Source organism: Augochlora pura, chromosome 2 (assembly GCF_028453695.1).
Source record: "Augochlora pura isolate Apur16 chromosome 2, APUR_v2.2.1, whole genome shotgun sequence".
In the NCBI taxonomy this organism is placed as follows: domain Eukaryota; kingdom Metazoa; phylum Arthropoda; class Insecta; order Hymenoptera; family Halictidae; genus Augochlora; species Augochlora pura.
The window spans coordinates 5,485,256-5,505,792 of NC_135773.1; the positions used below are offsets into that span (position 1 = coordinate 5,485,256).

Consider the following 20,537-nt stretch of genomic DNA (forward strand, 5'->3'; position numbering starts at 1 on the left):
ACTGTTATGTAGTACAATATTGCCTCACCATACTGCGCCATGCCAGGAGCAAAGGCTTTCAGAAATTTTAGGTATGGTACAAAAACTGCTTTTCTCTGATTGGTTGACATTCCACAGCTAACCAGTGCTGCCCTCACAGGATTAGATGAAGAGAGAAAATGGCGAGTGAACAAGAGAGCACGACAGCAGCACAACACAAACGAAACCAGTCGCACCGACGACCAATGTAGCTTGTCTCCCCTTCCATATTTGTGGTCTCACTCTTTTCGCGCATCCGTACACTTGGTGTTTCATCTGCAACACGCAGCGCGATATTCGCCTTGTATTTTTCGCCTCGTAGAATTATTGACTACATTTACCAGCGAATATGCGAACGATGCTCAATGCACACTGAAATATGTTTCAAATGTATGTGTTCGTAGACAATATTTCGATAAGTTGAGCAAGTTTTGCAAGTAAATAGAATCTTCATCTCGTAATCTCAATTTAGATTTGGTGTCTAGATTATCGAAATTTTTGGGTCTCTAAAGCAGCAACCTCCTCGTGGCGAGACCCAGGCAATAAGTATCATGTTTGGCTCAGAAAATGTTGCAAATTGTAATAAATTTTGAGTCGATGATGATGCCGAGCTAGTAGCTGCTAATTGTACAATTTTTCTTGCCAATATGAAGTAGAGTATAAAGCTGCAACAAATGTATTGTATGATTCTTAAATAAAGTGTGTAGATTTATGTATTTGTTTTGTTTTACCCTTTCTTGATCATAAAAAGATTTAGCATTCATATTCGTATTCGTGATAGGTGGTGGTATAACGCTGGTGAAAAGTACAAGTCGAATATCGCGCCGAGTATTTCAAATGGAGCACCGGACAAACGGATGTGCGAAAAGAGTGAGATAGCAGGCACGGGTGAATGAGACAACATAAGTTTCTCGTCCGTGTTGACACTCACACCCGGAGCCTGATGCTTCGATCGGTCTCTCTTGATCATCACCTGTTCTCTTTCTAAAGAAATTGCGCAAAGTTGGATGTGCATTAAGATGGTGGGGATAGAAAGGCGCAATATGGTTAGGTACACTGCGCGACAAAATGACATCTCAGCACACCCTAGAATTTTTCGTGTTTCTCAAAACCAATAATGTATAGAAAGATTTTACATGTAGCTATATAAACAGTATTCTTATTTCAGTAATACACGAAATAGCAATCACTGTTTACGTGGTTTTCCGAGAATTATATCTGTTTATGTGAAAACCGGGTACGACAAAATGATAGGACAGTAGTAACAGAGAAGTCAGTAGCAAAGTGCCTGTTGAAAGACTAACATCAAATAATATTCAAATAGTTTATTTTTCAATAATAAGCAGTGAATAATAAAGATTAAGTAATTAGATATTTAAAAATATTAGCTTACATCTTTCAAAATGGGCCGTGGTACCGAATTAAATAAAACCGAAAAAAAAATTATTTTAAATTTAAAAAACGATGCAAGCATTTTGAAAATATCGAAATTAATAGGGAGAAGTCGAAATGTAATTAGAAACTTTTTAAAAGATCCCAAGAATTATGGTAAAAAGAAAAGCAAAGGTCGACCGCGCGCTGTGAATGATCGTGGTGCACAGAAAATATTACGAATTGCGACAAATTCCACCCTGACAGCACGTCAAATAGCACAGGAAGCAGCAATAGAAACCAATGTAAGGAATATACAGCGTATATTACAACAATCTGATCATATAAAACGTAAAAAAATTCAGAGAAAGCCGCCCTTAACAAAGAAACAAAGTGTTTGCCAAAAAGCACATTAGATGGAAGGAAAAGTGGAAGAAAGTGCTTTTTATCAATGAAAAAAGATAAACGTCAGATGAGAGGAGGAGGAATCATGATTTGGGGAGGAATTGGATATAAAGGGAAAACGAATATTCGTTTTATCAATGCGAAATTAAAAAGCGCTGATAATATAAAACAAATTGATGAAGAAATTGCAGCAAATACGGAACGAATTAGTAGAGATGCATTCATCTTTCAGCAAGATAATGCATCAGTGCATACGGCCAAAGCGGTTAAACAATATTTTCAATCAAATAATATTCAACTTTTACCTTGGCCGGCGAGATACAGAAAATGTAGACAATTTAATTCAGTTGAAGAGTTAAAGCCGCGATTGAAGAAGGTTGGAACGCAATTTCGCGTAGTTATTTAAAAAAAATTATATAAATCACTACCTAGGAGAATGTTAGCGGTTCTAGAAAAGAAAGGAACGTGTACGTATTATTGAAATTAAATAAAACATTAAAATTAAATAAAAATCATATTTTTTTGCACGTGTTCTATCATTTTGTTGTACTCCTCTTTTACATAAAGAGATATAATTCCTGCAAAGAATCATAATCAGTGGCTGTTTTCTCACGTGTTAATAACGAAGGGGTACTGTTTATACAACTACATGCAAAACCTTTCTATGCATTATTGGTTTTGAGAAACACAAAAAATTTTGGGATGTTCTATCATTTTGTCGCGCAATGTAGAAATAACTCAATGTGGTGAGGCATCACTGCATACTTAGAAAAAAATAATGTGAGGTAGTACAAAACTAATGAGAATTCTGGCTGAAGTACACGACCTTAGAGAAAAGATTCGCTTCATTCTGATTGAATACTCTTGTTCACTGCTTCCTTTTCTTAAAGGTCTGCACACTATTACAGGCGTAATGGAATTGAAATAGAAAACACAACACTATGGAATTACATATTACATATTTTATTTCTGTATTCAATTTTTTTTAAAGAATTACAATTGAGAATATGCAATTAAGAAAGAAATTATTGCTAATATTTTTAGATTATCAGGAGGTACACAATGTTTTTAAGATAGGCTGTGAAGTTCTTAAAGCATACAAAGACCCAGGGTCAAATACATATAAAGAAATATTTCTCATAAAAATATACTTATTTTCTTTTTGTGGAAGTTCATTAGTATGATATTAATCAGCATAACTTTAATATTTTAATTTATGATTTCAACGGACATGTAATAGATATAAATTCTTAAAATACTTTACCTGATTTGTTAGTAAAAATAGTATAAATTAGGTACCGTGCGTGGTCAATAAAATAGTTACAATTATGACCCACAAGCCATGCAGGCATCTCCATTTTCGCGGGAGCAGACAAACATAGCTTCAATTTCCTCGTTGCTTTTAACATTCTTCCAACCATTTGCTTGTGTAGAAATATATTCATCCGTCTTTTCGTTCGCATTCTCTGATTTAACAGTCTGGTTTAGAGACTGATTCAGAGATTGATTGAGAGATTGATTGAGAGATTGATTGAGAGATTGATTAAGAGATTGATTAGGGGACATAGTGTTGCTATTTTGTAATTTTGATTTATCAACCGTGAACTGAAGTGCATTCGCTGCCGGTTTTGTTCTTAAATAGTACATGCCAGTCTTTAAACCCTGCAAGTAAATATTAGCTATAATTGATGGAATCCGTTTGGTTTTAAGATAGATACAGTAAATTCCCCTCAATTATCCTTCAGCTTCTGAACAAAAATGGGCAATTGCGGAGGATTTACTGTATCAATTTATCTGGATCCGATAACGAAATATTGTTATGTATTTCTATCAACTTACTATTTGCCATCCATAGAAATGCATCGAAGTTAATTTTTCCGTTGTTGGTTTTGCCATGTGAACATTTAATGATTGTGACTGATCAATAAATGCGCCGCGATCTGCCGCCATTTTCAAGATTGTTTTTTGTGATATTTCCCAGACTGTTTTATAAAGGTCTTTCAGATCTGCTGGTATACGTTCTATACTCTGTTCCACACAAATAACATTAATATATGATTTTTAAAGATATGCACATATTTATTAATAAAATGATCTTATAGTATTAACCTGAATAGATCCATTATTTGCTATAATTTCATTTTTCATGTCATCGTCCCAGAGATCTCTTTCAGTTAAATCTCGTAACAAATGAGGATTTACAACTTGAAATTCTCCAGAGAGTACTCGTCTTGTGTATATATTACTAGTGTAAGGTTCAGCAGACTCGTTATTTCCTAAAATTTGTGCTGTGGAAGCTGTCGGCATGGGTGCAATTAGTAGAGAGTTTCTAACTCCGTGTTTCGCGATTTTTTCTTTCAGTGCTTTCCAATCCCATAAATCAGTTGGAGTAACGTTCCACATATCATATTGTAAAATCTGAAAATTCGTTAATATATTACTGATGTTCTTTCAATTTTATTATATCGTACTTTATAAACACGTTGTGGTTATTTTATTACTAATTACCACTAATTAGTTATATAATACTTACGCCTTTACTAACTGGACTACCTTCGTATGTTTCGTATGTACCCTTTTCCATAGCAATTTCACAACTTGCTTCAAGGGCACCATAATATAAAGTCTCAAATATTTGAATGTTAAGTTTTTGTGCTTCCTCACTTTCAAATGAATAGCGCATTAAGAGAAATGCATCAGCAAGTCCTTGTATTCCTATACCTAAAATACAAAATTAAAATATTATTGAGAAAATTACATTTATTATGTATGTAATATAAAAAAAGCATTTACCAATAGGTCTATGCCTGAGGTTCGATGATTTTGCCTCCGGAACAGGGTAATAATTAACATCAATTACTTTATCAAGATTACAAGTGACTATTTTAGTAACTTTCTTAAGTTTTTGAAAATCGAAAGTTTTTGTAGCAGCGTTCACAAACATATTAACGGCAATTGATGCCAAATTACATACAGCAACTTCATCTGGACTAGAATACTGTACAATTTCTGTACATAAGTTACTACATTTGATTGTTCCTATATTTTGGTGATTTGATTTTCGATTACAATGATCTTTATATAGCATATAAGGAGTTCCTGTTTCTACTTGTGCTACAAGAATTGCAGTCCATAAGTCTCTAGCCTGAATTTGCTGTTTATATCTTTTCTCATTTTCGTACCTAAGAAAAATATTTTAATAACATTAAGTATATTTAATTTTGTTGTACCGACACTATTAATTCGTATATACCGTACCGTGTATAAAGAGCTTCAAAATCATCGCCCCACACGTCAGCCAAACCAGGAGATTCATGGGGACACATTAAAGTCCACACTCCATTTTCAAGTACTCTTTTCATGAACAGATCAGGAATCCATAAAGCATAAAACAGTTCCCGTGCTCTATTTTCTTCTTTACCTATTATATATAGATAATTATAATATTACAAAAACATGGAGACTTTATTTAGTAATTAATTAATTAATCAATAATTTACCTGTGTTCTTTTTAAGATGCAAAAAGTCAAAAATATCAGCATGCCATGGTTCTAAATAAATAGCAAATGCTCCAGGCCTCTTATTCCCACCTTGATCAACATATCGAGCTGTGTTATTGTATACTCTGATCATTGGAATTAAACCATTGGATACACCAAAGGTACCAGCGATTGGTGTTCCTCTTGCTCGAATACAGTGAACATTGAGTCCAATACCACCAGCTGATTTACTAATAAGTGCACATCTTTTTAATGTATCATAAATTCCTTCTATGCTATCTTCAGTCATTGTAAGAAGGAAGCAACTGAAATCAGTAAAATAAATTATAGTTCATTAAATTGAAATCAGCTTATGCTAAAACATATATTACCACAATATATTATAAATTTACCTAGACATTTGTTGTCTGATAGTACATGCAGAAAAGAGCGTTGGCGATGCATGTGTAAAATAACGTTCTGATAAGAAATTGTAAGTTTCTATAGCTTTGTCAATATCCTCACCATGGATAGCAACTGAAACTCTCATTAACATGTGTTGTGGTCGTTCAACAACCTTTCCATTTATTTTAAGTAAATAACTTCTCTCAAGAGTTTTAAAGCCAAAATAGTTATAATTAAAATCTCTGTCATAAATTATTGCAGAGTTTAATTTATTTGCATTATCTTGTATGATTCTATAGTATGTTTCATGAATCACAGGTCTTGGTTCATTTGTATATTGCTCTTCAACATGATGCAAATCATGTATTACCTCTACAAATAAAATAGAGTAATTAACACGATGGTTAAACTATAAATGATTATATTTAAAATGAAAAATGAATATCTATAATACCACTAAAAGTCTTTTTTGTTTCTTTATGTAAATTAGAAACAGCAATTCTTGCTGCCAATATAGCATAATCTGGATGTTTGGTAGTCATAGTAGCTGCAGTTTCAGCTGCAAGATTATCTAACTCAACTGTACTAACGCCTGAATATAATCCACTGATAACACGAAAAGTAATTGCAGACTGTAAAGAATTGTATAAAAAATTTTAAAACTACAAATGATTTCCAAGTTTCGACTTAAGTCATTATAAGAGTATGTAAATGCGATGTAACTTTCAGCTACTCCTTTAACCAGTGAATCAAACTATGGAGTACTGTAAAAATATGTATTGTTTCTTAATTGATAACAGTTATAAACAGTACAGCTGTTAATAAACAAATTGTTTCATAAGGATATTATTTTGTTGACTCAATGGTTAAAGGACTAAAATGTAATAGATCATTAAACTTACAGGGTCCACATAATCCATATCTAGATTGTAACATAATTTTTGTATTCGAGACGTTATTTTATCAAAGTGAACATTTTCCTTGCGCCCATCTAATAAAAATCAGTAGTTCAATCATACAGAGTTAAACATTATGAAATCTTAATGCAAATACAAATGTTATTTCCAAGGAAATAACATTCCTTCTACTTACCGCGCTTTATTACATACATCTTCCCCTTTCCAACCATATTTTTAGTTAGAACAAGATTCCTTTCAAACAAGAATTCTCTTTCAATTTCTTTCGGTCATATAAAGGCACAGTATTCCACCAGTTTATGGCGCGAACGGCTATCCGTTTATGCCAACAACTTCACAGTGTTCTGAAGCGGAAATATGTACAGACATGTGGATACGCGGAATCTGTTTGTCAATTTAAATCCAACCGACATGTTGTTGTCGGGGGATGGTAGTGACATCTAGCAATCCTATATGAAAGTTAAACATTATTTAAAGACCATTAACGACATCATTCGTGTGAACAACAATTGGCCGCGATCCACATGATTTTTGGTTCTCTTTATCTTTTTTAACATTTCAAAAATATTTAAGTCAATATACATACAAAAATAGTTTTGTAGTATCTCTCATTTTATCCATTCTCTAACTACATATGTTCGCCATTACGGCCTTGTTTAACATTCTTTAGATTACAGTTCATTAATTTTGCTTTTAAGCTTTCCGTCTTCAACAAATACGGGTAAAAATGACTCTTCGTCCTGGAAACCAATTCTTTTTTATGACTTCCTTTTATGAGAAAGTTTTTTTTCTTGCAAACGGCCAATGGGTCCGTGGATGTAGAGGCTGAAGATGCCCAAATCAAGGGCAAAAAACATCGACACATTGGGTTTTCATTTCTTTTGACAATGTTGCAGGTTGGTAAAAAATCTGAGAAAAATTGAGTACACGAGCTGTGATAGTACTTTATCAGGGAATTAATATAAAAGTTTTGAATATAATATAAAAGTGAGAAATCTTCAATTTTTCGATTTTTTGGGGGTTTTTCATTTTTGATAATCACAGCTTGCAACTGAAAAATCTGAAAAAGTTCTATAACATGCGGCTTAATGTCCAAAATAAGCCATATTTTTTTCAAAATTTTAGAAAGCCGCTAAAGGTGGTAAAGTGCCGGAAAACCGCGAAATTTAATTTACCCTGTAACTACTACCCTCAGGGACAAGTTATAGGGTTAAAATTTTCCACAGATGAGTTTTTATTGGTCAGCTATCGAACGGTGTATGACTCATTGAAAAACCTGTAAGGGCAGTTTTGACCATCTTAATCGACTATGCCTTTTAGGACAATAATCATTGTCCCCATAAATTAGAGTTGACAGAAAATAGCAGATTTTGTTCACATTGCTAAACATTATTGGTCAATAAGATAAAAATTTCCTGGAATCACAGTAGTCCTATTACACGGTATTACTTCTGCGCGTTGTGGCTGCGCGCGCATTTCTTAAATTTCAATGTTCCATTCCTTACATATTGAGCTGGTTTGAATATGATGAAGTTCGTAAAAATTTGAGTTATCTGAAAAGCCTTCGAGTTTTCATGCTTAACTCAAATTGGAAATGTTTGAAAACGAAAACCCATCCACTAGCCATAACGGGTCAGTCGCACATGCAAGTGCAATACATATGACATAATTGCGTGACCACCGTTCCGTATTTTGCTCTAATCGTTTACAAATTTGACAGAAACATCTTATGAAAAATGCTTGTATCCTGTTTGAAAAACGTGATCTTGGATTGGGAACACTCGATATATGAATCAATAAATCTTCAGAATTGTCCATAAAGTCGCTCTTCTTTGTTTCAATAGGTACATGTGTTTTCTAGTATTCATTTATCATTTAAAACTACATTAAACAAAAATTTATTATGTAACATATTGGTTTCATGAAAGTATAATACTAGCAGTATTTGTAATAATATTCATAAATAATGTAAATTTTAGATTGTTGGAAATATTGTATATTATTTTTATTTATAAAATAAAAAGATACTTCTGTTTCTTCAGGCATTCTTATTACAAGTAATACATCGAACAGCGTTTTACAAGTAGATGTGCTATGGAGCAGTTTCAATTCGAAGCGGCTGATAGATTAATATGTCGTAGTAGTTTAACGTAAGATCCATCGACAACGGTACATTCGGTATCAATAAAACACTGACCGCGTTGTTAGATTTCCCATTACGCAGGTATGTACAGGTACTCTAATTAACCCTACTAGAAGTAATAATGTAATATTATATTCCAATGATCTTTTATTAGTACAAACAAAGAGCTTCTTCAGCTGGGATAATCTGTGTAGCTCAGGTAGCAATGTTCAGGAGAAAACAATCGAAATAATTGAAGGATTATTGCCTAGATGCTAGATGTTGCAGCCCTATCTGAAACTTATTGGATGGACCTAGTTTCAATAGATAGACACAAATGAAATGCTTCCTGCTTCGTGCAGAGTCAAGATCAGACCTGGAGCACTCGGTTTTAAGTGTGTTCCTCAAAGAAGGGAGCGATTCGCGGTCATTGGTGTGGCACAATCGGTTATTAGTGGTCTCGGGGCTCTCTCATCATTCACATAGCACACCTAAATATAGAGTGACACTGTGGCACTAATTTGTTGAATGAAACGATAGGTGTGTTGGTGCTTGGGGGACTGATCAGCATTGTAGGGTAGATCTGTAGGGTACGGCAGAAATCTCGACGCCCGCCGTTCACGAGCACGATCCGGGAGCATAACGACGCGGGCTGACACGCACGACACGCTCCGTACCAAATTCTTCTATTTATTTTTTTTTATTTTTAATTTCACACACAGCGGTTCATCGACTGTTATTATCGATACAAGTAGCAGTCCAGTGGGAAATCTATCGTGAGATTGTACACGTACGTACGTTATTTGAACTGCATGGCGAAAAAGTAGCCTCTTTTCTTCCGCGAGCGAGATCATGATAATGAAGTGTCAGTTACTATTTGATAAGTGATTTGCATTACGAGTCTGTATGTGGTGTGTAATTGTTCCGTCGAACAGTTTCTCGATTAGTTTCTTTTCGTCTACTGTTTTCGGAATGTATCGGATTTGCCGGTGTTGTTACGTTCATCAAACAGTGACGTTTACGGTAACGCTCGGTCTTTCCGCAAACGGAGAGGAAGCTGTCATTGTGTTTTATTCAATACAAGAAGAAAAATTACATATCGTGTTCATCGCACGTGATAATTTGTTACGTGACAACTTTCGCTGCACCGATTCGAAATATAATGTAACAATCTAGTAAAGCAGCGGTTGTATAATGATTGAAATCAACAGGATGTATCCTAAACATTATTTATCCTCATTGATTCAAGTTGACTACTATGCAATTGGTCTTATTATATAATTGAAGCGTAGAAGTTATAAATTGTTTCATCCTCGGATTTGCATCTTTAAAGGGCATTGCACCCCGAGTAAATTTGAATGGTGGTAAAATTTTGTTTGTACTTAGAGACTCAGTCAATTTTACTGTCGGCCGTGACAGCAACGATAATGGTTTAACCAAGAACAGATTGAGCACTTAAGGTAGAACGACAGAGCTACGGACGAATAATTTTCTACTTGCCATCTAGCGAATTGGAAATTTAAATCGGCGCGACGCGATCGCGGCGTGATGTCTGCCGATCGTGGTTCGTTGCTCCACGTGATGATCTCCGATGACATCGTTTCTTTCACCGATGGTTAATTTAAAATGGGACAAGGTTGCCCGATGGGAACAACGTTTGACAAACGTGATTCCCGGAAGTTGCTCGTTGTCTATCATCCATCATCATCAAGACCCTTACACAGAAATGTCTCACGTAACAACGATGACCGCTGAGCATGTAAAGTTCTTCAGGATTGATCGCGTCTTGTCTCACCTATTGTTTGTTACGAGGCCATTTGCATGAACATAATTTCGTATTTATTAAATGTCATGATTTAAAATACACAAAGTTTGTCGAGTGGTTCAGATTCGAATTTATAAAAAATGATATATATGTATATATATATATTAATGCCGACGTTTGATCCTTAGTAATTTACGCGCGTGTTTCTTAAAAAGAGACCGTTACGTTTACAGATTCAATCAAGATCGGATAGAATGAGGTGAATTGAATCGAATTTGCATTCCCATAAAAAGATAATGCCTTCGAGCGGATCAACCAAGGTGCCCAAGGTAGATAGGTCCACAAGTCCACTGCCGTGCAAACCCACGAATCCTGTTCAGGAATTGAAGGCTTTGTTCGCTGAGCCGCCCTTGAGCACAAATGGCGGTAAGGAAAAGGATTTCCGTTTCGAGGCGATCCAGTGTTTGCAGTCAACCGTTCACCAGGAACATAAAGCGTTACCAGACCGAGGAAGTTGGTCCAGTAAGGTAAAGTCATGAAAAATGTGAAAATAGACGATTCGATGCCATTGAGATGGCATGAAAACGATTATGTGCCATTATTTCCTCCTAGGTTGAATTTATCCTGTCGGTGGTGGGATTGGCGATAGGTTTGGGAAATCTGTGGCGATTTCCTTACCTTTGCTACAAAAATGGCGGTGGTGCTTTTATGGTTCCTTATTTTATCGCACTTGCGCTGGCTGGAGTGCCCATGTTCTTAATGGAATTGTCTTTGGGACAGATGATGACCATCGGTGGACTAGGAGTGTTTAAGATAGCGCCACTTTTCAAAGGTTTGTATTCTCGGTGGATTTTCAATTAAATGAATATTATGCGATCTTTTCTTTTTGACCAGGTATTGGGTATGCAACCTGCGTGATGTCCTGCTGGATGAACATATATTACATCATTATCCTGGCATGGGCACTATTTTATTTCTTGGCGTCGCTACAAATCGGTATGGAAACTCTTTCAATTTAGTAGGAAATAGTGGATTGTTAGTTGATGCACTTCGAATTATAGGATTACAATGTCGGAATCCTGTAGAAACAACATTTGCAGCTTTCAGCGACCCAATGATCAATTTTCTTTTTATTTATTAAGAAAGCTAAAATGGTCCCGCAGATGTGCCCTGGAGAACATGCAACAATTCGTGGAATTCTCGGTTTTGCCTCACATCTACGGAGCGTGCGGAGATAGAATGTTGGGCCGACGATAACGACACTATATGCGCGACTTCGATGGGGAATCTCAGTCACATCCTCCTAAACGATCCAGTCAAAGAATTCTGGGAGTAAGTTTTCTATAATGAGAAATACATATTCGTTTAACACGTTCATTACCGGTATCAGATACGCATGGCGTTCACGATTTCGTACCTTGCGTGAAGGAAATCAAATTAATTTTGTATATGTCGTAATTTAAAAATATTTGATTGGTTTTCTCCTCTGTTAAAAAAGGAGACGTACCCTTCAAATTTCTGACGGCGTAGAAAATATTGGTTCTATAAGATGGGAACTAGCAGGTACATTGGCTGTTGTCTGGATTATGTGTTATTTCTGCATTTGGAAAGGCGTAAAATGGACTGGAAAGGTATACATAAGAAATTCTTCCTTACTATAAAGTGAAACATGTGTACTATTAATTATTAATATTATTCAGGTTGTCTATTTTACGTCATTATTCCCGTATGCCCTGTTAGCGGTTATATTGGTGAGAGGATTATCGCTTCCCGGTGCAATGGAAGGTTTAAGATATTATGCAACGCCAAATCTTTCGAAACTGAGTGATCCGGAGGTACCAAAATGCTAATTGTTTTTGATGCCTTTATATCACCATCTTGATCTTTATAATTAACTAAATGTTTGTAGGTGTGGATAGATGCAGTAACACAAATATTTTTTTCATACGCACTGGGTCTTGGCGCATTGGTTGCACTAGGGAGTTACAACAAGTTCAATAATAATGTTTACAAGTAAGAGCTTTTTATTGCTGCAATTATTATATCCTTAATTTAAGAAATCAATGAGTAAATAAAAAACAAAAATTAATTGTATGCATTTTTGTCTTTTTAGAGACGCACTGATTGTTTGTACAATAAACTGTTGTACTAGTGTGCTTAGCGGGGTCGCAATTTTTTCTGTAGTCGGTTTTATGGCGTATCAACAACAGAAACCTGTTGCGGATGTAGCTGCTTCTGGTAGTTATATTTTATTTTTAATTATCATTTTGACAATCGTATAATATGCATTATTACGTTAGTCAGAAGTTAATGGCTGCCATTATGACGACACCCTAATACTTTTCTTATTATATCTACTTTATGAAATTTTAAAACTGGCTTCTACGTATTTGTCGATAAATATATATATTACGATGTCAATGCAAATAATAGTGCAAAAAATGAGAGCCGCGAACAGGAAAATCTACGCACTAGTCTAATAGTATTCACTTTATTTCTTTTGTAACTTTTCTGATTTTATAATTATATCAACCAGGTCCAGGATTAGCATTCCTGGTTTATCCATCAGCAGTTCTGGAACTACCGGGATCGTCTTTATGGTCCTGTTTATTCTTTTTTATGCTCATACTTATCGGTTTAGACAGCCAGGTAATTAAAAATACTTTGATAAAATCGTCTTTGACAATTACGATCAATTATTATGTTTTATAGTTTTGTACACTTGAAGGCTTCATAACAGCGGCGGTAGATGAATGGCCGCATCTTCTCAGAAAACGAAAAGAAGTGTTCATTGCAATTGTATGCTTCATCTCGTTCATCATTGGTCTCACTTGTATCACTGAAGTAGGTCTCCAACAATATTGAATAATTTTAAGAAAAATTGGAAAAATACTTAGAAATATAATGGGTGTCATATAATTGGTGGTACAGCTGGAAGAGGAAACATTTCATATGTAAAAATAAGTTGAAATAAACGAATAATATTTTTTCATTTAAGGCTTTGATTTCGAGAAAATTGAGTTGGAAGATAGGTCAACTTCGCGTGGCTTGTAGTATGACGAGAAGTAGAATTGGTGTGTAATAATCAGACGCGCCATTTGATTCCTATTTTATAGTATCATTTTTCAACCTACTTTTTCTCTAAAACACAGCCTTAAATGAACAAAATTTATTCTATATTTTCGACTTCGTCTTGACGTAGAAACAGCCTTTGTCCGGTTGTATTACCAGTTACATAACACTTTCTATAATTACAATTTATTTTCACAGGGCGGAATGTACGTTTTTCAACTCTTGGATTCCTATGCAGTGAGCGGATTTTGTCTCCTCTTTCTAATGTTCTTCGAGTGTATCTCTATTTCTTGGGCCTTTGGAGTGAATCGTTTCTATGATGGTATACGAGATATGATTGGTTATTACCCTTGTAGTTGGTGGAAAATATGTTGGACATTTACTACTCCTCTCATTTGTGTGGTAAAATATTCTATTACAAAGTTTAGCTTACATTCCTTTGACACTCTATAATGAAAGCATAATTTATAATTAGGGTGTTTTCACGTTCAATGTAATCAAGTTTGTCCCTGTCAAATATCTTACATACGAATATCCATGGTGGAGTCACATGCTAGGCTGGCTTTGTGGTCTTTCATCAATGATGTGCATTCCAGGCTATATGATCTACATTTGGTGTACAACACCAGGAACTACCTCCGAGGTATATAAATTAACGATGATGTACTGTTCCACTGTTTTAATCCCATAATACTTACAATTGATAATGTTGCATTTCAGAAATTTCGAAAATTAATAAGAATAGAAGATGATGTCGCCACATTACGAAGAAAAATAAAATCAATTGAAACTGCCGCTACTAGCGCAAGCTTTGAACTATAAGTGTCATCGTGCTTTTGTTTAATCACCATTAAAAATGCATGTATTATTTCAAAATATAACTAGAGGAAACATGATTTCATACATTGAGCAATGTCATATCACATAATCATGTAATCATTTACCATTTCTAATAAAATGCGTTTGTATAAAGTGAAATTTATTAATAATGGTAAGGTACAAATTTATAGTATAAGTAAGGATTTGCTATTTCTACATTTAAAGTACGAGTAAGATAAAATAATTTTATTTTCTCGTAACTCACATTTGTCTGATTTTCCTAATGTGAGATGTATCATATATTACTGAAACATATGATATCTTAATACATAAAAATTAGTGAAAGCAAAAGAGTGGAAGCTTATTTTTTTAACTAGTTAATTAAACTTGTAACTCTATGAAAAAAAGAAGTTTCCAGCTTATAATAAATTACATATACCAGTTCATATAAATATTTTGATTCAAATATTTGAACTTATTTCTCCCTATTTTGCATTTCTTTGATGCGTCCAATTAGTTGTTCTTTCCACTGATCTTCGGATATAGTGTTAGCCCATTCTGGGATTGCTGTAGTTGGTAGTGTAAAAGATGCCATCATTGATTTCACTTGATTAATTTTATCAGCATCCATATCTATGTTTGATCGATTATGAGAAGATGACCAAACTTCAATAGTTTCTGATAGGCAATCCTAAGCAAAGAACATTTATAATACTATAAAAAGGAGTTATGATAATATTATTATTATATAAAGCTATATAAATACATACATGATGTGATTCTAATGTTGCTAATGATAATGTTTGACTAGGTTCCCAATTATTAGATATCCATTCATCATCCTACAAAATAAAATATAAGTTATATGGTAAAAAAATTTAGTGCATATACATAAAATATGTAATATGAGTCATTTACTTCATCGTCATATAACATTGGATCAGTGTCCAATGGTACTTGAGACAATGGTTCATATCCTGACATTCCTACATCATCATCTTCACTGTCTGATTCATTTATTCCTCTAGCATCAAATTGTAAATTTGGTGGATTTAAAGAGTCCTCTATTGGTTGTTGTGTAGGATCGGGAGACATTTTGCATCACTTTTTCTTAACATTAGCAGTGTTCCTTATTTTATTTCTACATATACATACAACATGCTTAGACTACAGTGGACACCACTTAACCTTGTCTAGACATCTTACTATTTTCTATAATGAGATTTAAAAAATAATCTTACGATGTAAATATTTTGGGTTATTTAAATCAGAAGCATACGAAAATAAATCACGACAGAGTAACTTTGACAATTCACAGCTGATTTGCTTTTGTAGAGGCAGAGAGTATACAAGAGTGTCCACATCGCGAGTTCATACCCCAATACTCGGAGCGCCAGCTTGTGTACAAGCCAGGCACTATAAATTATAGAAATTTGACACAATTGATAAGTATGTTATTTCAATTGAAGATAATCACAGTGTCATCTATCACAGTACAAACTTACAATCCGCTCAAACCTTGTATCGTATCGCCTTTTTTGTCATCCGTGTGAAAGTGACACATCATATTAATCCATATTAATTGAACACAGCTCAAAAATTTACTCTTTAATTGCCCATACTTGTTCGCCGATAAGTTTTAATTACTCACTTATCCTTCTCGAGAAATGTCCAAAAAATTTTTTGAGATATCTAGGGACTTTGCGAGAAGCTGGATAATTTTAATCATACAGCTATGAGCCTATTCCTGCACACCTTTTGGCCACAGCTCGCACAATCAACGCACAGCAATTCGCTGCACTCTTTCAATTCTTGAATTGAAAGATTGATGTACAGTTAAATAGAAACGAAATTTTTGTGCTGCTATCATACGTAATTCACTAGCTTACTGTTTTATTTAGGCAGAAAGCGGGAGAAAAACCCTCTTTTTTAGTGGTATCGGTATTTCAAAACATGTAACATGAAACCACATGTAATGACCAGTCTACTCTGATACATAGTCTATGGTACTGGATATGTTTTGTACAAGAGAAATATGTTATCGAAAACGTCATAGATGTCACGATGTGATAATTTTTCCGCGATCTCCATCTGTCCATTAGAATGTTTTCACGTAGTATGTGCAGCTATGTACGTACCTAAGTGTACCTAACCACAGAAGACGCGGTAGAATAATGTTAAATGTAAAGTAGTCGAACGCGTTCAGCGTGGAATTTCGTAAATTATATTACCATGGAAGATATTAATGATAAGTTTTTCTACGTGTACAGTTCATCTTTAGATACGAAGATACAAATTAAAATGTAAGATTCGATTGTAAGTGTGTTGAATACATTAAACGTCAGTATCAGCTGGTATCAGGTTACTACGAGGGCATTATGAAATATTTTAGTAATGAAAACAAGTGGATCATTAACAGTACCGTCGAGTATGAGATCGGATTATGACATATAATCCCGATGACGAATAGACACTTAAATTTTTAATCACCATACGCATGACTCTAGAATGAATCTTCCTTATGTAAATTATCTTAATACGTTACAATTTTTTAGAGGCACTTTAGAAGGTAAAAGACAGAGACCAGAGTATGATAAATTACTTATAGACCCTCTATTAAAATATTCTGGGCTGTATGGTGTCAATGGCGGACGTGGAGATTTAGCAGCTTCCCTACAGGTGTGGGCTGGCGGCAGACCTCTTGCTTTACCTGTCCACACAGCTTACAAACATTTTACTTCACGTTGGAAGTATGTATAACACTATTTTATATAATGTTTTGTTATATAGAAAACTTTGATTTGCTTATTAATTTCTTTATAGCTGGAATCAATGGGTGACATTACCCATTTCTTATTCTGATTTACCAAGGGATGCTCAGTTATGTATAAGTCTTTATGATTGTGCTGGACCAGGAAGGCAGCTACCAGTGGGAGGTACCACAATATCTTTATTTGGAAAACATGGTGTATTTCGACAGGGAATGCTAGACCTTAGAGTGTGGCCAGGAGTAGAAGCAGATGGTAGTATGTTGACTAGTACTCCAGGAAAGACTAGGGATCATGGGAAAGAACAAATGCAGCGATTAGCAAAACTTGTGAAGAAACATAGATACGGGCAAATGAATAAAGTTGATTGGCTGGATAGATTAACATTCAGGGAAATTGAACTGATTAATGAAAGAGAGAAGAGAGCATCTGAGTATTTGTACTTAATGATTGAGTTGCCAGAAGCTACCATGGACGGTATACCGGTAAGTAAAACTTCATGATCCATAAATTTATTGACATCAAAATCAAAGTTTAAGTTTTATTATTGTTGTGCATCACTGTGTATACACTATTTATAGTTTTATTATATTAATATAAATTCTTTTACTTTAGTATTCCATAGTATATTACGAAAAGGATGGAGATGAGGTTGTACAACATAGATCACAACCAGATGTTGTAACTCTTCCCGATTATGAGATTTTACAAGTATATTTAATTATTTAATTATTCTTTATACAAAAATATTTTCAAACTTTCACGAATATTTTTTAATAAATGTATCAGCTTTTTATCATCAATATATTATTATTAGGAAAATCTTGTGGAAGCAAAACATCATAAATTGGCTCGTAGTTTACGCAGTGGAGGACATACTAGAGAACTGAAACCAACTTCAAGTGTGCGAGATGCTTTAAATATAATATTAAGTTATCCCCCAACAACAGCACTGTCTACTGAGGAGCAGGACCTAATTTGGAAATATAGGTTTTATTTATCCAGTCAAAATAAAGCTTTAACGAAATTTGTTAAATGCGTGAATTGGAAAGTTGCTGGAGAAGAACGACAGGCATTAGAAATGTTGGCATTATGGGCTCCACCAGATCCTGAAGATGCGTTAGAATTGCTTGGACCAGCATTTACTCATCCAGCTGTTAGAAGATATGCCATAGCTCGATTAAATCAAGCCCCTGATGATGACTTGATGTTATACCTATTACAGTTGGTACAAGCTTTAAAGTATGAAGATTTTGAAAGTATTAAAAGAGCACATCAAACACTAATGAAAGAAAAAGAATCTGAAAAAGTTGAGAAAATAGATAGAGATACTCAGATGCATGATTCTTCTGCAACACCTATAATAAATGTAAGTGTCTCATAACTTATGGTTACAAATAGTGTTATAAAATAGAAATTGAATTTTTGACTTATTACACATAGTATGCCTAATTTACAGTTCAGTGAATCAGAGAGTGGGAAATTCTCAATAAATCAAGATTCCCTTATGGATTTAGCATCTTTTCTAATCACTCGTGCATGTCAGAATACCACATTGGCAAATTATTTTTACTGGTATCTTTCAATCGAGTGCGAAGATCAAAATGACCCAGCCATAAGTGCAAAACAAGACACGCGCGTTAAAGAAATGTACATTACTGTAATGGCAATGTTCTCGACAATGCTAGCTCAAGGAAATGCTGTTTGGCAAAAAAGAAGAGCATTTCTTTTACGTCAGAAAATATTCATTGACCAGTTAGTAGCTCTTGTGAAAGCAGTAGCAAGGGAAAGTGGAAATCGTAAAAAGAAAACTGATAGACTCAGGGCTTTACTGGCTGATCCTGATCCAGCATTCAAAATTAATTTTTCGAATTTTGAACCAATACCTTTCCCCTTGGATCCAGAAATTTGTATTAAAGGCATCATCCCGGAAAAGTATAGTAATCTTTTACTTTTAATTTTAGAAAATATTCATTTCTAATTATAAATTTTATTGCTTTTAGAGCGAGTCTTTTTAAGTCAGCACTTATGCCCTCAAAATTAACATTTCTAACAACAGACAATAGCGAATATATTGCAATTTTTAAACATGGTGATGATCTACGACAAGATCAATTAATCTTACAAACAATAGCACTTATGGATAAATTATTAAGAAGAGAAAATTTAGATTTAAAACTTACACCATACAGGTAAGAATTTTTGGACTCGTTTATGATATATTATGTTATTTAAAGTGAAAATTAATTTATTTTCAGAGTACTCGCAACAAGTACTAGACATGGATTTTTACAATTTATTGAATCTACAACGGTTGCAGAAGTTCTAGCTAGTGAGGGTTCTATATTGAGTTTCTTTCGTAAACATCATCCTTCTGAAACTGGTCCCTATGGTGTTGTACCTGAAGTTATGGATACTTATGTACGAAGTTGTGGTGAGTACATATATTTAGGAAATTATTTACATTATTGTGATTTACATAAATTACTTATATTTTAGCTGGCTATTGTATTATTACATACGTGCTTGGTGTTGGTGACCGACATTTAGATAATTTGCTTTTGACAACTTCAGGTAAACTTTAAAATTATAAAATAAAGACGTTGATAATCATGAATAACTTAATTGATATTTATATTGCAGGAAAACTCTTTCATATAGATTTTGGTTATATTTTGGGCAGAGATCCGAAACCTTTACCACCACCAATGAAATTAAGCAAAGAAATGGTAGAAGCAATGGGAGGTGTAGGATCGGAACATTATCATGAGTTTCGAAAACAATGTTATACTGCGTTTTTGCATTTGCGCAGACACGCGAATTTGATATTAAATTTATTTTCGTTAATGGTTGATGCCAGTGTACCAGATATAGCGTTAGAGCCCGACAAAGCTGTGAAAAAAGTTCAAGATAAATTGCGTTTGGATTTGAGTGACGAGGAAGCAGTACATTATGTGCACAATCTTTTGGACTTGTCAGTAACAGCTGTAATGGCAGCGTTAGTGGAACAATTACATAAGTTCGCACAGTATTGGCGGAAATAAATTTAAATCAATATAATGATCACAAAGACTGTGTTCCTTCCTATTGCAATTATAATATATTGTATATAAATGACCATATGTCTATAAATCTAATATAATTTATTGTATTTTGGGATTACTTTAGGTAATAAATCTTTGATAATAACAAATAGTTGCGTCACACTTTTTACAATCCTTTTAAACTGCATATGAATTATTTCCTTTAAATTAATGTTATATAATCTAGATATTGATAAAAAAGTTAGATCTTCATGTTTATAAGGAATATATTTTAAATAAGTTACTTCTTTCTGAATTACTACAACAGCTCGAAGCAATATTAAATATCGTTCCTTAAAAAAAAAAAAGATTA

General features: G+C 34.1%; 4 protein-coding genes across 5 annotated transcripts; 2 read left to right on the forward strand and 2 right to left on the reverse strand.

Annotated features, from left to right (window-relative positions):
* Nucleotides 1-2,187: 2,187 nt before the first annotated feature.
* Nucleotides 2,188-6,961, reverse strand: Rnrl (Ribonucleoside diphosphate reductase large subunit). The gene is made up of 11 exons (XM_078188935.1): nt 6,771-6,961; nt 6,581-6,669; nt 6,133-6,310; nt 5,687-6,050; nt 5,295-5,599; nt 5,053-5,215; nt 4,588-4,976; nt 4,328-4,515; nt 3,904-4,212; nt 3,634-3,822; nt 2,188-3,456 (listed from the first exon to the last, which is right to left on the reverse strand). The coding sequence occupies exons 1-11, from the start codon at nt 6,805-6,807 to the stop codon at nt 3,121-3,123; spliced, it is 2,547 nt and encodes an 848-aa protein (XP_078045061.1). The 5' UTR covers nt 6,808-6,961; the 3' UTR covers nt 2,188-3,120.
* Nucleotides 6,962-9,400: 2,439 nt separating this feature from the next.
* Gat-1b (GABA neurotransmitter transporter-1B) lies at nt 9,401-14,501 on the forward strand. 2 transcript variants are annotated; one of them, XM_078188947.1, is made up of 14 exons: nt 9,401-9,507; nt 10,716-11,009; nt 11,095-11,314; nt 11,377-11,478; nt 11,646-11,814; nt 11,981-12,113; nt 12,183-12,317; nt 12,392-12,495; nt 12,596-12,720; nt 13,019-13,131; nt 13,195-13,326; nt 13,753-13,956; nt 14,030-14,197; nt 14,275-14,501. In XM_078188947.1, the coding sequence occupies exons 2-14, from the start codon at nt 10,779-10,781 to the stop codon at nt 14,374-14,376; spliced, it is 1,938 nt and encodes a 645-aa protein (XP_078045073.1). In that variant the 5' UTR covers nt 9,401-9,507; nt 10,716-10,778; the 3' UTR covers nt 14,377-14,501. The 2 variants fall into 2 exon arrangements, with proteins under 2 accessions (XP_078045073.1, XP_078045079.1); XM_078188953.1 differs by having other exon boundaries at nt 13,025-13,131.
* A 103-nt stretch (nt 14,502-14,604) lies between these two features.
* LOC144474268 (male-enhanced antigen 1) lies at nt 14,605-15,744 on the reverse strand. The gene is made up of 4 exons (XM_078188967.1): nt 15,615-15,744; nt 15,292-15,514; nt 15,144-15,215; nt 14,605-15,064 (listed from the first exon to the last, which is right to left on the reverse strand). Exons 2-4 carry the CDS (start codon nt 15,466-15,468, stop codon nt 14,849-14,851), a joined length of 465 nt encoding a protein of 154 aa, XP_078045093.1. The 5' UTR covers nt 15,469-15,514; nt 15,615-15,744; the 3' UTR covers nt 14,605-14,848.
* Nucleotides 15,745-16,432: 688 nt separating this feature from the next.
* On the forward strand, nt 16,433-20,328 carry Pi3k59f (phosphatidylinositol 3-kinase 59F). Its single transcript, XM_078196112.1, has 10 exons — nt 16,433-16,676; nt 16,929-17,123; nt 17,197-17,626; nt 17,757-17,852; nt 17,959-18,510; nt 18,601-19,076; nt 19,145-19,333; nt 19,400-19,575; nt 19,641-19,715; nt 19,785-20,328. Exons 1-10 carry the CDS (start codon nt 16,606-16,608, stop codon nt 20,183-20,185), a joined length of 2,661 nt encoding a protein of 886 aa, XP_078052238.1. The 5' UTR covers nt 16,433-16,605; the 3' UTR covers nt 20,186-20,328.
* The last annotated feature ends 209 nt before the right edge of the window (nt 20,329-20,537 follow it).

Excerpts from the sequence above, each read along its gene's own strand:
- Rnrl (XM_078188935.1), bottom strand. The coding sequence starts at position 6,807 with ATGGTTGGAAAGGGGAAGATGTATGTAATAAAGCGCG. Across the intron at positions 6,670-6,770 it reads GATGTATGTAATAAAGCGCG|ATGGGCGCAAGGAAAATGTT; the intron begins GTAAGTAGAAGG and ends GATTTTTATTAG. Across the intron at positions 6,311-6,580 it reads ATATGGATTATGTGGACCCT|TCTGCAATTACTTTTCGTGT; the intron begins GTAAGTTTAATG and ends AATTCTTTACAG.
- Gat-1b (XM_078188947.1), top strand. The coding sequence starts at position 10,779 with ATGCCTTCGAGCGGATCAACCAAGGTGCCCAAGGTAGATAGGTCCACA. Across the intron at positions 12,721-13,018 it reads TGCGGATGTAGCTGCTTCTG|GTCCAGGATTAGCATTCCTG; the intron begins GTAGTTATATTT and ends TATATCAACCAG. Across the intron at positions 14,198-14,274 it reads CACCAGGAACTACCTCCGAG|AAATTTCGAAAATTAATAAG; the intron begins GTATATAAATTA and ends GTTGCATTTCAG.
- LOC144474268 (XM_078188967.1), bottom strand. The coding sequence starts at position 15,468 with ATGTCTCCCGATCCTACACAACAACCAATAGAGGACTCTTTAAATCCA. Across the intron at positions 15,216-15,291 it reads CAATGTTATATGACGATGAA|GATGATGAATGGATATCTAA; the intron begins GTAAATGACTCA and ends TTTATTTTGTAG. Across the intron at positions 15,065-15,143 it reads CAACATTAGAATCACATCAT|GATTGCCTATCAGAAACTAT; the intron begins GTATGTATTTAT and ends TTCTTTGCTTAG.
- Pi3k59f (XM_078196112.1), top strand. The coding sequence starts at position 16,606 with ATGGAAGATATTAATGATAAGTTTTTCTACGTGTACAGTTCATCTTTA. Across the intron at positions 17,853-17,958 it reads CCGATTATGAGATTTTACAA|GAAAATCTTGTGGAAGCAAA; the intron begins GTATATTTAATT and ends TATTATTATTAG. Across the intron at positions 19,334-19,399 it reads TTAAAACTTACACCATACAG|AGTACTCGCAACAAGTACTA; the intron begins GTAAGAATTTTT and ends ATTTATTTTCAG.